We start from the raw sequence: 15,238 nt of genomic DNA on the forward strand, positions 1-15,238 counted from the left end.
GAAATCTTTAATAAATAAATAAATTTAAAAAGAAAGAAAGAAAGAAAGAAAGAAAGAAAGAAAGAAAGAAAGAAAGGAATCTAGAAAAACTACAAGACAGATCTTGTACTGATCCCTCTGCATGGGAACAGTCCTGAGACTGGACAACAAATGCTACAGCCAGTTTTCCAAGGACTTGACCATTATCTCAACTTTCTCAGGGTCCCCTGGGACTATACCTGAAATCCAGCTACTCAAGTCCTACACCCTACTTCAGAAAGTACATATCCATTCACCACTGAAGACAGGACTTATTCACGAGTCCTATTCCTACTCCATCTAGGAATCAACCAATTCTCCCAATCTCTTAAGTCTAGCCTCTTGTCATCTTCTGAATTGCTACTCTAGGCTACACTGTAAAATGTGTGCTGCCCAGGCCAGGGACTCTCTTTTGTTGTCAGAGACAAGCTGAGTAAGGGAGGAAGTACAAATTGCCCAGCATTGGGCCTTAAGGATAGAATCTGAGGAAGCTCAACTCGACCTAGTTCTAAAGACAACCAGGCAAATAGACTGGGAGACAAGTATATTAAGAAAAAAACAAAACAAAACAAAAACCTATGAGGACTATGATGTTCTTATAACAAGGATGTTCTATGAAGGACAACAGAACATGGTATGTTAGTATAGTGGAATACTCTTCAGCAAAGAAAAGAACAAAGTATTGGTAGGTAACAGTATAAAAGAATGCAAAAATAAACAAAGTGGAAGAATTCAGAGATAACAACATTTCATGTTCTGCTTATAGAAACATCTAGACCTAATATAAACCCATGAAGACAGAAACAGACTATCATTGTCTGGGAATGTTTATGGGAAGAGAGAGGACTGTATCAGCAGCCTCAAGGGGATGTTACAGTGATGCAAATGTTTAAAGAAACTATATCCTGATCAGTTGCCGAACTCTAAAAATTTGATAATTTAAATTATTTATAGCAGTCATTTAACTTAAAGCTTTAAGACTGATGAATATCATGATATGCAAATTATCCTACAATAAAAGGAAAGAGCACAGTTAGAAGATAAAACAAAAGGGGAGTTCATGTCACCATATTGTAGTTTTGTTAAAATCTGCTATCAGATTTTTAGTTCAAAATATCAAATTAAACAGGATCTCTTACAAAAAATGTAAACAGTTAAGTGTTCCATCTTGTAGTCTAATGAAAAGCCGATCTATAAAATTGATTCATTCCATGGATCACTAGCCTTCCTATGGCCTGGAATGGCACCATCAGGCAACTGGCAGGGATATTCCGAGTCAATCAAGCTCCATCTTCTAGGCATTAGCAGTATTAAAACAACTGTAAACATCAACTTCAAATGATTTTAGCCATTTCCGGTCTCTCTCTCCCACAATGCTGTCATTGAAATCAGCTATTGTGCAGGTGTGTGTGTGTGTGTGTGTGTGTGTGTGTGTGTGTGTGTGTGTGTGTAGTGCGGAGGCAGACGTGTATGTGGTAGAACAGCATCCAGGACTAGCCTTATAGTCTTTTCAACCCACCAAATGAAGGATAAAAGCTTGATTGCATTCTTTTCCATGAAGGCGATGAGCAACAAAAACTGGTCACATATTTTAGAGGTACTAGAGCAAGAAATGTTGTGAATCACTTGAATATGATTTGATAGTCACTCTAAAAGTGGAGATTATTTTATGATGATCAAATTTTGGATAGGCAGAGGTGATTGAACAGGACTATGAGTTTTCCTTCTGCTAAATACTTAAGTTGTCATTTGTATTTTAATGTGGTAAAACAACAGTGTGCATAAGAAAAAAAAATCAAATGAACACCATTATCAGGGAAAACCAATTTCAGCTCAATCAAATTGATTCTGACTTTGTTCACCTAACTCCAAATATATTTGGATCATAACTTTAAATATATTCTATCTTAAGTGGGAATGGAAGGCGCTAAGAGAGGACAATGGGGGTGTGAATATGATCAAAATGTACACTATGAAAATGTCATGAGACAAATCACTATTTAATGTGTTAAAATTATATTAAACCTTATAGAAGAGAAAGTGGGAAGAACACTTGAACACATTGACACAGGAGACCACTTCCTAAATATAACTCCAGCAGCACAGACACTGAGAGAAACAATTAATAAATGGGACCTCTTGAAGCTGTAAAGCAAAGGACATGGTCAACAAGACAAAATGACAGCCTACAGAATGGGAAAAGATCTTCACTAACCCCACATCAGACAGAGGTCTGATCTCCAAAATATACAAAGGACTTAAGAAACTGATCAACAGAAGAACATATGAACCCATAAAAAATGGAGTACAGGCCTAAGCAGAAAACTCTCAACAGAGGAATCTAAAATGGCTGAAAGACACTTAAGGAAATGTTCAACATCCTTAGTCATCAGAGAAATGCAAATCAAAACAACTTTGAGATTCCATCCTGCATCTGTCAGAATGGCCAAGATCAAAAACACTGATGACAACTTAGGCTGGAGAGGTTATAGGGAAAAGTGAACACTCCTGCATTGCTGGTGGGAATGCAAGCTGGTACAGCCCCTTTGTATGTCAGTGTGGCGATTTCTCAGAAAATTAGGAAACAACCTTCCTCAAGACCCAGTAATACCACTTTTTGGTATATATCTAAAGGATGCTCAATTGTGCCACAAGGACATGTGCTCAACTATGTTCATAAGCAGCACTGTTTGTCATAGCCAGAACCTGGAAACAACCTAAATGCCCCTCTGCCGAAGAATGAATAAGGAAGATGTGGTACATTTACACAATTGAGAACTACACAGCAGAAAAAAAATGACATCTTGAATTTTGCAGGAAAATGGATGGAGCTAGAAAACATCATTTTGAGTGAGGTAACCCAGACACAGAAAGACAGTTATCACAGTACTCACTCATAAGTGTTTTTTAAACATAAACCAAAGAAAACCAGTTCACAAATCACAATCCCAGAGAACCTAGACAACAATGAGTAACCTAAGAGAGACATACATAGATCTTATCTACATGGGAAGTAGAAAAAGACAAGATCTCCTGAGTAAATTGGGAGCATAGGGACCATGGGAGAGGATTGAAGGGGAGGAAAAAGGTAGGGAGGGGAGGAGAGAAAAATGTAGAGGTTAATAAAAATAAAAAATAGTAAAAAGAAAATATATTCCAAGAACAATTCTGTGTTGTCCCCTCCCCCGCCCAGATAGTATCTCTCTGTGTAACAGCTCTTGCTGTCCTAACCAGGATAGCCTTAAACTAACAGAGATCTGCCTGCCTCTGCCTCCCTGAGTGCTGGGATTAAGGCATGTGCCACCACCACTTGGCTAGATTCTGTTTTTATAGAAACTAAGGTTACAAGACTGTTGTCATGTTCTCTTGGAGTTTTCTCAAAAGCACTCAGTTCCCTCTCAGACTCCACTGGACCGTGTTTTGACTGAGTCTTTAAACAAATGGAACCAGATATCCTTATGCAGAAAACTTAAGCTAAATCTCTCTCTTATTCTGGACAAAAGTTAACTCCAAATGGGTCAAAGACTTTAATGCAAGACCTGGAACTCTGACATTATCAACAGAAAATGCTGTCTTTAGGCAGAGAGAAGGGCTCCTAAATAGGACTGCAAAGCTCAGGAAATATTATGCAAAAATCAACAAATAGGCTTGCAGCAAATTCAAACGCTTCTGCAAAGCATAAGAAAGAAGAGAATAAAGAGAAAGCCTACAGAGTGGGAGAAAATTCTCACTACCTTTTCTGCCAGTAGAGTATTAATATCCAGAACACAAAAAGAAATCAGCAATCAACACCAAAAGAACAAGTAATGCAATCAGCAAATAGGCAAGTGAACTGCAATGCCAGCTCAAAAGAACAATCTGTGGTAACTGCTCAGCAACACTGGCCATTAGGGAGATGCCAATCAAAATGGCACTGAGATTCTTTCCTAGCCACTTTTCATTGAGACGACATAAATAAATAAATAAATAAATAAATAAATAAATAAATAAATAAATAAAGATATGAGGGAAAAGGCTTCTCTATATACTGTTAATTGAAATATAATTTAATATGGTCATTAAGGAAATCAGTACAGAGGTTCCTCCAGACTAAAACAAGCATCACTCTATGATCCAGATATGCTGTTTTCTCCTGTCCATACCCCTAATTTACATAATTCAAAACTTCACAGTGAATGATCCTTCTGTAAATTACAAACAGCATTAGGCACAAAGCCCCTTTTCCCAAAGAGCCCTGGGGCGTGAAGCAAGCTTTGCACACGCGACAAGTATCCTAACATGGAGCTAGCATCTGCAGCCTCCTTCCACTCCACCCAGGTTTGGGGAAACTGGTGCCAGACCTGCATCTTCACATCACAGGGTCTTCAGTAGCTGGGTCGGCCACCACAGCTACTCAAGCTCCTATTTTTGTTTACTTTCGGTTTTGTAAAAAATGGTTTATCTTGTTATACAACACACCCTCTGGAAAATTCTCTAACTCAGAGAGGGGGCAGTGAGAAATCCAGTCTCAACCAGTGAAAGGCTACCACTAAGCTCAACTACTTATGGGCCCTGTAACATGAACTAATTGAAACTTCCCCAGGGTGGCAGAGTCAGCTGGAGAAAGCAAATACATCTTCTGGGTAAGGTAATACTTCTCTGTGTTAGGATGAAAAGTACCTGAAATAACCTTTAGGGAGATAGTGCAAATAACAAATAATACAAGTATAGTCTATTTTGGTGAAGTGTGACTCAGTGCAATCCTCTGACTGATGTCCTGGACTTTCTACTCAAGTGTGAGTGTTTTGTTGTTTTTACTTGGTCTGTGCTAGACTCCTGGTTTCTGAACAGTCATTATTCTGCCTTTGAGGATCCACATTCCACATGACCACCTTTGGGTAGATGGGGTATGAATTGCAATGCAAATAGAGTTATGGGTATATCTCTGCGCACCACCTGGAATCCTCAAACTGCCTTCAGAAACTTCCTCTAATGGGATGATCTGATTGGATGAACTCAGGGATATTCACTCCTTCCAACTATAGTATTGCTCACATCCCTTACTATATGAACTGAAAATACAATCTCCTAACATAGAGGTGTGAAGGTATCCCTGTGCAAATGCTGCACCTATGTCCTCTTCCCTTTCTAACCAAGCTTCAAAGAGTGGTGCAAGCACAGATCCCTGCTTCCTGACCACTGCCAGCTAAGCACTCTGTTTCATTTCCAGCAAGAAATGGAGTAGCAGGCAGCAGAACAAGAGAAAACCCAGTGGACAGCAAAGATCTCATTCCTTCTTCCTCACTTCTAAAAGCAGCTCCAGTTCTCTCTGTAGATTTTCTAGAAGGCTCCCTAGCATGAATTATCATCATCATGCTTCTGTTTCTTGACCACCAATGAGATTTAACTTATATTATATCATGCTCATCTCCATTTCAGATAGACATCTTAGCTCTGTTTTTTTTTTTTTATCAGTTGAGTTTGAGGTAGAGTTCGATGTAAAAAAAAAAATAGAACAATTTTAAGTGCCCAGTGAGCTGAGTTTTAACAAACGGCACACCCAGGTGACCATCACCCTTGTCAAGACATCTGGATGATGTCCATCCCCACAGAAGCTCCCACTTGCTCTTCCGTGCAACCCCACATTCCTCCGACCTCCATAACTATTGATTAGCTTTCTAGAATTATAAACTGGAATTTTATATAAGTGAAAACAACACACTGTATACCCCTACCTATCTTGTTACTTTCACTCACTGCAGTTCTAAGAACTGTCTATAAGGCCATCATTCATTTGTATTCACGGCAAGTAGCTGTCTACTGTTCAGATGCAGCAGGATCTATTTATCCATTCATGTGCTCACAAACACAGTTTGGTATGAATGAAGTTGCTATACAAATTCCTATACAAATCAATCATTCTGTGTACATTTTTCCTTCTCTTAGATAAATACCTAGAAATTTAGTGGCCATGTCAAAGAGCTGTGTATCTACCCTCCTGGTGACTGTCTCTGTGTATGTGGTATGCATGTGCACATGTTAATGTACATGTGGGTATGTGTGTATATATGTGTGAGTATGTGCAGAGGTCAGAGGCTGGTTCTGAATGTCTTTCTCTATTGTTCTCCAGAGTCTCACACAGAACCTGGAACATATGGATTCCATAAGATTAGCTATGCAGCAAGTCCCAGGGATCTTCATGCTCTGCCTCCCCACTGTTGGGATTACAGACATATGTTACTATGCCAGGCTTTTTTAATCTTTCCATATTTGTATACAATGAGATATGATCATATTTATATACATTTCCCTCCTTCTAATCTTCTCTTCTCCCCATCTCTCTCTCCTAAATTCAAATTGCCTTTCTTTTCATGACCCACTAAGTTCAACTCATGTTCTCATATATGCATTAGAAGTGCCATTGGGCCCAGATGACTATGTAGATCCACATCAGATCCCAGGTCTGAGGGCATCCAATGTATGTGGAGAAGCAGATACAAGCCGGAAGCTTTGAGAGAAATGTCTAATGCACAGTCTTACATAAAACCACAAATTCCCAGAAGCTCAAAGTGCGACTAAATGAAACACAATGGTTTATCAAAGCATATTCTGTCTCAGAATCCATTTCGGGGGGCAGAAAGGTGAGAGGATCAACTTTGCTTTCTTCTTCTCAGGAAGAAGAACTTGAACAGATCACTGGAAAGAGAGGAAACTTGCTCAGATTATGCTTTAAATGATAGTGTGTTATAGGGTCCCCTTAGAGCTTCTACAAGGTAGATAGTGATGACATGAAATCTCAACCAATACATAAAGGTCACAGTGCATTCTGAAGTGATTGTGAGGTTGTAAGAGCACATGAGGACATCTGAGAGCTACTTTGAGAATAAAGATTCATGAGTCTGTCATATCTTTCTGCTGCCCAGTTCTCTCCAGATTAAACATCCTTCCTTCTCTCCCACAGCACCCCATGAAAATACCTGCCAAGGTGTCTCATCTCAGAGCCTCAAAATCTATGTCACTTCCTGTAGTTGTCTGAAGTCATACCGACACCCATATAGTGAGACTATATACAATACCTGGTTCCAATATCAAGCCAGCTGCCAGAATCCTTGACCAAGAAGAAAAAATGCTGTAAAAGATAATACAATATTACTCCATTAAAAACAAAGACTATTTAATTTCAATCTATAAACAAAGTTGTTTTAGGGATGAGTATTTGACACATCATTTTCTACCCAGAATCCACAAGAATATACCCTTAACTGCTATTTCTGCTTGTATTAAAATAAACAATAGCCCAAATGCCACAAATGGAATTAAGATTCAAAAAAATGAATAAAAAGTGATGTTTGTGAATAATAAGAAATAAAACCACCCAACTCTAATAAAAATATTAAAAATGCCCAAGATTCAACTGAAGTCACAGCATCTTGTCAACAAACATTTAGTGATGCTAACTACTATGAATTAATAATAGTCACTGAAAGGGTCTAAAAGTAATCTGCTCACAAGACACATCATCTCATGATGATTCAAATTATTAGGTGTGTAAATGCTTGTGTGCATGCATTGAGAGATACAGAACAGAGGAAGGTGAAATCTAAGTGAAAAGCAAGAATCAGATAAAGACATAATCGGAGAGGCAATGAGGAAGTTGTTTTTGGACAAAAGGAATAATCTACTAAACACCAAGAACCCACCCAGATCAAGTTCATAGGTTCAAAGTGATGCTGGTTTAAGGAAAACAAGGAAGGAGGGATATAAAATTAAGCCAGTCAAAAAACCTGGGTCAGAAACAGTTTGGTGACTTAAACCAAGTGACCTGATTCTTCACACAAACTCAAGCAGAATCATTTAATTCTCATCTATTCTTGCCTATTTGTCATTTTGTAAATGTTGATTTTGTTCTATCATCATGTGTGATCAATTTGAGAAATATACTAAATATTTATTTGAACAAAACACAAAAAGTTCTCATCTAGATAAAGGAGGCATTAATCAGATTTGAGAAATTACTTAGCAGATATATAGTCAGGTATGAATCATACCTTAAAAGAGGCATGGCTCTCAGCTACTGGGAGGTGGTTTGTAGGCCTTGGAATGGCTAACGAAGCATTTTGCCAGTGGCACTGGTTACCAGTCTAATAATATGATTTATGTGGGGAAATTTGGGCCACATGATATGATCTCTTCTCTTGAAAGAACTGGGGACTGATGATCAGTCACGTGCGCCATGTTGACCAATACCCACTAAAAAGGAAAGGAGAGCCCAGGCTGGCAATGCTCCATGTGTATTGTCACACTCTGCTGAGGGATAAGGCTGCTCTCACTCCACTGGAAGAAAGCAGGAGAACTCTCCATCCCACTCAAACAGAAATTCACAAACCAGAACTGAGAATCTAACAGGATTCATCGAGTTCAGTGACGGCTTCTAGAGAATTATCAAACCTAATTGTGTGTATAGGAACGTTATATGAGATAATCTAAGAGTTCTTAGATCCACTGATTATAGCTGTTAACTGATAACATTCCCCAGTCGATAAAGCTGTATTTCATTTTTCCTTTCTTCACTCCTGTTTTCTCTTTTTCAACCTTGGAGAACCAGAAGTCAGTATTGAAATGAGTGAAGCTGAAGCTGGCTTCTTCTGTTAATCTATGAGAGGCTCATTTCACATACAAAGAGCAAGTATAAAATAACAGTCTAAATAAATCAAGTAACAAGAAAAGAATTTGACAGCTTAAAAAGTTTCATTAGCAATACAAAAAGTAATATATCTGTGCAGACTGCCATGACTTAAAACTCAGCATACAGATTTCATGTACAGAAATGCATTCAGACTTCTCCCAATTACAGAAACAAACTTGGTTTCATGAGCTGACATACTGATGCAAGTAAGTGCCTTACCAAAGCCATGATGTCTGATATGACAAGAACAACGAGGAAAAGGCTGAAAAATAAAGGAAAAAATACACATAATGTAATAGTTCGTTTTAAGTCATATAAAATAGAATAATGCTAATATGGCTTTTCTACCTTACTTTATCTAATACATAGTTTATGGAGTGGGTAAGAAAATATGCAGGTAGAACCTTCCCCTTGGTGTGCTACATTCAACTTAAGTCTTGGCGGTGTGGGTATAAGAAAGAACCAGAATGTAAACAAAGTCCTCTTTATGCCCCAGACTTAAAAACTCTAAAATTTTAACAACAGAAACAAAATGCCTCTGTGAAGACAGAGACAGGAGGGCAAGACATGAACAAGAGCTAAGGAGCAAATAAACAATGAGGAAAGGTGTAGCCTGACTTCCATAATGGGCTAGGAGAGAGAGAGAGAGAGAGAGAGAGAGAGAGAGAGAGAGAGAGAGGGAGAGGTTCAAATCTACCTGTCAATAGGGAAATGGAATCACTGAGTTGAATGAATGGCATATTAAACACAGGGAGTTCTGACACAGGGAAAAAAATGTCAAGTCTTTCAATGGCTTAAGGGTCAAAAGAGAAATTTTTGTTTTGTTTTGTTTTGTGTTCTTAAGCCTTTGATATTGCTACCTCTGCCTCTTGGGACTTCATTGCATTAGACTCGAGACAGAATTACCACACACAGGCACACAAATACGTGTATATAGTCACACACGTCAGTCAGATTTCTGCTTTTACCTCACTGCCCACTGTTCGCATACAAAGCTTAATTAAAATTCCTCCTGAAAATTTGTCTGCTAGCAGAGATGCAGGAAAGCACATGCTATGTTACTCAACAGGCTTTATTGCTGATAAGGAGCATATGTCTTCACTATTAAACTCATGTAAATATCCAGAAAGATTATTTTCTTTTGGACTAGAAATAAGATTTTCACTATTGCTAAACAGTAGAAGGAAATCTTGAAAAGAATTATGATGTATACATACTAGAAAGCTAAACTGAGTTCTACCTTAGGCTCATCAAGGAAACATGCAAATTTATGTTAATACCATTCATCCTTTTAGTATTGACTGTGCCAGCTTGATTCATTTATAAAAGTGCTATTTATAAGTCTTCTCAGAGAATCTCTGTGCTGATGAGGTAATTTTATGGGTTAAAAAAGTAAATACCTGGTTAACAACTTCTCTTTCACATCTTGAATGCTGAAGACTAACTGCTTGAGAAATATCTCAAAACTCAGAACCCTTCTCACGCATTTCTCAATGTGTATTTTTGCAAATTATTGATATACAGTAAAGTTAATGTGAACCCATATAAAATGAAATAATGTTAACAAATGTGTTTAATATGTTTTTAAGAAATAAGCCAAAAGAAATTGCAACAGTAGCCCTTCATTTTTTTGTAAAAACCATTATACCTTTAACAAACAAATAATTAATTACAGCATTTAAAATTTATGTTTTTCTAGAGATTATCTTCAGTAGCTTGAATAAGATTCTAATGTTTTACTGCAGAAAAAGTGTATTTGTCTGCTAGAGGCCCTAATTAGTCAATTTCCTCTAATGACAACTGAAATCTAAAAATAGAAAACTTCTGAATTTTAAAATAAACAATTTGTGTCACACACTTTTAATAGCAATCACATGACATATCTTCATTTATAAACAATGGGGAACCCAGGACTTCTTAAGCATTTTTCTTACCCCTTTGATGACAGCTGGGTAGTTATCTGAACTGCTTCAAAAGCACACATCACAAGAACAAAGGGAATTAAAATCTGTTTCCAAGAACAACAAATGATGTCATTGGTAACAAGTCCCTGAAACACATTTCATGCAAATACTACTGCTTACAGAACGACTTTCAATCTCTCAAATAACTTCTATATACCAGTCGAGAGAAAACAGAGATAAAGCGTGGAACTGTCAGATGGGACAGTGAACAATGATTTAAAAATCAACAATAATACACCAAGAATAACAGCAAACATTAATGTGAATTCCAAATTAAAATCTTCTACAATTTTGCCCTACTTGACATATTCTACGGATCCGAGACAATGCTCGTGCTTCCAAGAGCATGTGACAGCGTGTGCCTAACTAGTCAGCTGTGCAGCCTGCTGATGTGATACACAGATCAGTGGACCTGCTTAACACTAGATAACTGCAGCACGTGAACATGACTCATCTATCTTATTATTGCCCTTTTGAGTTTAAAATGTTACTTTACTTACGATTATAAACTTATACTCAGTGTAGTACATTTGAAAACATATACAGAAAACATAAGATTTTATAGTAATTGAAAGTTCATCATCTAGACCTTCTTAGCCTTCCTAATGTTGCAACCCTTAAATACAGTTCCTTATGGTGTGGGAACTCCAACCATAAAAGTATTTCATTGCTACTTCATAACTGTAATTTTGCTACTGCTGTAAATCATAATGAAATATCTGACATGCAGGATATCTGATATGTAACCCCCAATATTATTATGTGTGGAGTGTTAATTTACAATAACCAAGTTTTCAACGTTTTTCATTCTTTGAGAACTTCATACATGCAGACAATGAAATGCAATCATATGTATCTCCTACTCTTCCCGTATCTCTCAAAAGACTAAGTCTGTATTTCATAAGCTGGGGGTGGTATATGGTAAAGAAATGATGTTCAAGACTTAGAAGATTCTTCTCCAAAGGACATATGAACACAACAGAGTTCAGGAGGGTGTTCCCCACAGTACTCATCAGCCAACATCAGTTGTCAAGCGCGTTATGTTGCTACAGCTTACTGAATTACGACAGAAATTAAAGATCTACTAATGTAATTTGATTTTTATGTTTAATTAGTATCATAGTCCACAGACTAAACAAAAATTCACTAAAAATGTAGATGATAATTAAGGAAACCCTAATATATTTTAAAACAAGTCAATAGAGAATAGAGACTGGGACTTCTCATCATTTCTCAAATTACATTTCTAATATAAAAGCTCCAGCCAAGAGAATATACACCTTCAACAGCTATTACTCCTGTATCTGAATATTTAAAGAGATATATACTATCTACATAAGATGTACCAAGTGCTACAGAAGAGAAGTTTAGTAAACAGGTAAGTATAACAACTATGATGGTTTGAATGAGAAATGCTCCCCACAGACCCATGTATTTGAGCATTTCGTCCCAGCGGGCAACACTATTTGGAAGGTTATGAATCTTTAGGTGGTCAAGTCCTATTGAAAGAAGTACATCTCTGAGAGCAGGCTCTGAGAACTTATAGTCTGGCTCCCACTTCCTGTTCTCCCTGATTCCTGTGTGCAGATGAAATGTGATCTCTCTGCTTCCTAACCGCAAGACTGGATTTATGTTTCTGCTTCTATGCCATCTTTGTCATGATGAACCAAATCCCTTCTGGAACTGTAAGCCTCAACAAACCCTTTCTTCCCTAACTTGCTTTTTATCAGGGTATTTTATTACAGCAACAGAAAAGCAACTAATATTCTACCAGAATCTTTATCTCTAGAAACCTGAACATGTAATTACTTTCATACTGTTAGCACTCAGTTAGTACCTGACACACTAAATAAACAGAATACTCAATGAAACATTTGTTAAAAGGACTGATCAATTCTAGGAACATGGGAAAAATGATAACACAGTGGCTGTCCTGTGGTTGGAGACCATGGAGTCAGGAAGCTTCCTCACCTTCAAGACACAGTTTTGATCATAGTTCTCCTACAGTCTTTAATTCTGATACGATTTTCTTGAGCTAACAGAATCCTTATTCTTTTATAGTCAAATAGTCTTAAGAATAAAGCAGAGATCAACGCTATCTGGAAGCAGGGGTCCAGGGTGGCCTCAAACTCTGTTACAGTGACTTTACAATCTTAATGCAACATGATGCACAACCTTAATATCAAAATCTTTAAACCATTTAACGAAAGTAATAAAATCAGAAAACCAACCTTCCACATCATGAGAGCTCCCATCATGAAAGGACTAAACACAGTCAGAAAGCAATACACAGAGGCAAGGTCAAAGCTAGACAATGATAAAGGAAAAAGAAGATTTTAGAATTCATACTTTAACTTTAAAAGAATATTCTTTAAAAAAAAATGCTCAGTAGTTCTCTGAAGTTGCCTCTTACTAAAACTGAGTCACACTAGAATAAACAAAATAGATCTATATGCTAATCTCCATTATTATCATATTATACTCTAATACACTATGTTATTGAATATAAAAACAAGGTAAAATGACCGGAAAGATGGTTCAGCAGTTGTTACTTTTCTAAAGTACCCAAATCATCAGGTGGCTCACAACAGCCTGTCACTCCAGTTCCAGGATATCTGATACTCTTTTGGCCCAAGGGGGTGCGCGCATACACACAAACACACACACACACACACACACACACACACACACACACACACACACACTAAATAAATGTAAAAATTTACCTATTAATAGAAGCTATATTTCCAGTTCCAAAAAATGCAGTCACTAAAAAGAAAACCTACACACAGTTAAGGAAATGTATAAATAAACCAGAATTCGTAATATTTCTTTCTTTCCAAACCATTTATTCTTGTTTAATTGTCAAGAGAATCTTGCAAGTAGTGACTAATCTTGTTTTACAAATGAAAGATTTCGCTTTTGTCTGTGGGGTCCTTGGACCTCCAGGAGTCCCTATCCCTGTGCTGAAGACAACCATCAAAACTGGTGAGTGGGTGCCATCCCGGGGCGGGGCGGACAGTCCAGGAAAGGAGCACATGGCCCCTTCAACTCCTGCCGCAGGATCTTCTTTGTTCCACACATCCTGTCTGCGAGGTCCTTGGCCCAGGAATAATTCCTACTCCTGCACTGAGGCTACCCACCCAGAGGGGTGAGTGTGCTCCTGCCCGGCCGGAAGGGAATACAGGGCACCTTCAGCTCCTGCTGCAGGAGCTTCTTTGTTCTACACAACCCTCCACTCCCTCCAGTTGCCCTTTTGTCTGCGGGGGTCCTTGGACCTCCAGGAGTCCCTGTCCCTGTGCTGAGGAGAAACATCCAGATCAGTGAGTGGGAGGCATCCCGGGGTGGAGCGGAACGTCCTAATGGGAGCTCACCAAGGTCAGCTGGACTGGGACTGAACGAGCATGTGATCTAACCGGACTCTCTGAGTGTGGCTGACAATGAGGGCGGACTGAGAAGCCAATGATAATGACACCAGATTTTGATTCTACTGCATTATTGGCTTTTTGGGAGCCTAGTCTGGATGCACACCTTCCGAGACCTGGGGGGGGGGACTTCGACTTCCCACAGGGCAGGGCACCCTGACTTCTCTTAGGACTGGAGAGCGAGGGGGAAGGAGAGAGTGGGAGGGAAATGGGAGGATGGGAAGAGGTGGAAATTTTTAATAAATAAATAAAAAGAAAAAAAAACAATGAAAGATTTCCAACTCTACATCCACATCAAGCCTCTTCTTGATGAGTTTGGGTCAAATCATGTAACAAAGACAGTCCCTAGAATGGAGGGAAGGACATGAGGTCAGGCCGATTTTCCTTTCTCTTTCAGCCATAGCTTCTTTACCTGGTGTTTGGTGCGCTCTCTTTTTCATTTATGAAAATAAAAGGCAATTCTTCCACAAAAGCAATTTTCTTTTTTATCTGTTTTATCATCATGAATTGTTGAAAGGGATGGTTTTGTGCATTCCTGCTGCAGGATGATTTTAAGACAATTTTATTCACATGTATGTTCTTAGTACCTACTTCTGTTTAAGACAGAAGCCAGACAATAGCTGCTAGTTGGTTCATGCTTGAGTTCAGAGAATGGCTTCAGGATACCTTTACATCTCAGCTCATCAGTGTGGCTGCTGCCATTTCCCATTTAAATATTTCTGATTTCCCATTTAAATATGCTGGTAAAATTGGTAGACATAGTGGGAAAATAAATTACATCATGAAACAGTAGGTAAATGTGGTAAGAGCTAATGGGTAATTGAAAAACACAGGGAAAATGAAGGAAGGAATATAAGCAACATGCTAATAAAACTTGAACTTTAAATTTTTGGGGAAATAATATAGGAAGCAAACAGCTCAGGTAAGTGGCATAATGAAAATCCATGTGATTTGTGATACAAAAGCAGAGGAAGACAAGAGGCAGGAGGCTGTCTAGGGATCTGGTTCAGCAGTCTGTGTCAGAGGCAGGAGGGTGTCTGGGGATCTGGTTCAGTAGTCGGTGTCAGAGGCAGGAGGATGTCTAGGGATCTGGTTCAGTAGCCCGTGTCAGAGGCAGGAGGATGTCTAGGAATCTGGTTCAGTAGTCAGTGTCAGAGGCAGGAGGG

The 15,238-nt window shown here is 38.4% G+C and overlaps 1 protein-coding gene across 2 annotated transcripts in view; it reads right to left on the minus strand.

The window, feature by feature from the left end:
• The window catches only part of Pign (phosphatidylinositol glycan anchor biosynthesis class N), a 113,924-nt gene that overhangs the window by 17,545 nt on the left and 81,141 nt on the right, over positions 1 to 15,238 (minus strand). For both annotated transcript variants that reach the window (XM_013346689.2, XM_026779799.1), the window contains 5 exons: positions 13,374 to 13,429; positions 12,879 to 12,954; positions 10,618 to 10,691; positions 8,903 to 8,945; positions 7,074 to 7,126 (listed from right to left, as the gene is read on the minus strand). In XM_013346689.2, the coding sequence (XP_013202143.1) occupies positions 7,074 to 7,126; positions 8,903 to 8,945; positions 10,618 to 10,691; positions 12,879 to 12,954; positions 13,374 to 13,429 (302 nt within the window). The remainder of the gene's footprint in view (positions 1 to 7,073; positions 7,127 to 8,902; positions 8,946 to 10,617; positions 10,692 to 12,878; positions 12,955 to 13,373; positions 13,430 to 15,238) is intronic.

The sequence above is a fragment of the Microtus ochrogaster genome, chromosome 6 (assembly GCF_000317375.1).
Source record: "Microtus ochrogaster isolate Prairie Vole_2 chromosome 6, MicOch1.0, whole genome shotgun sequence".
NCBI lineage: Eukaryota > Metazoa > Chordata > Mammalia > Rodentia > Cricetidae > Microtus > Microtus ochrogaster.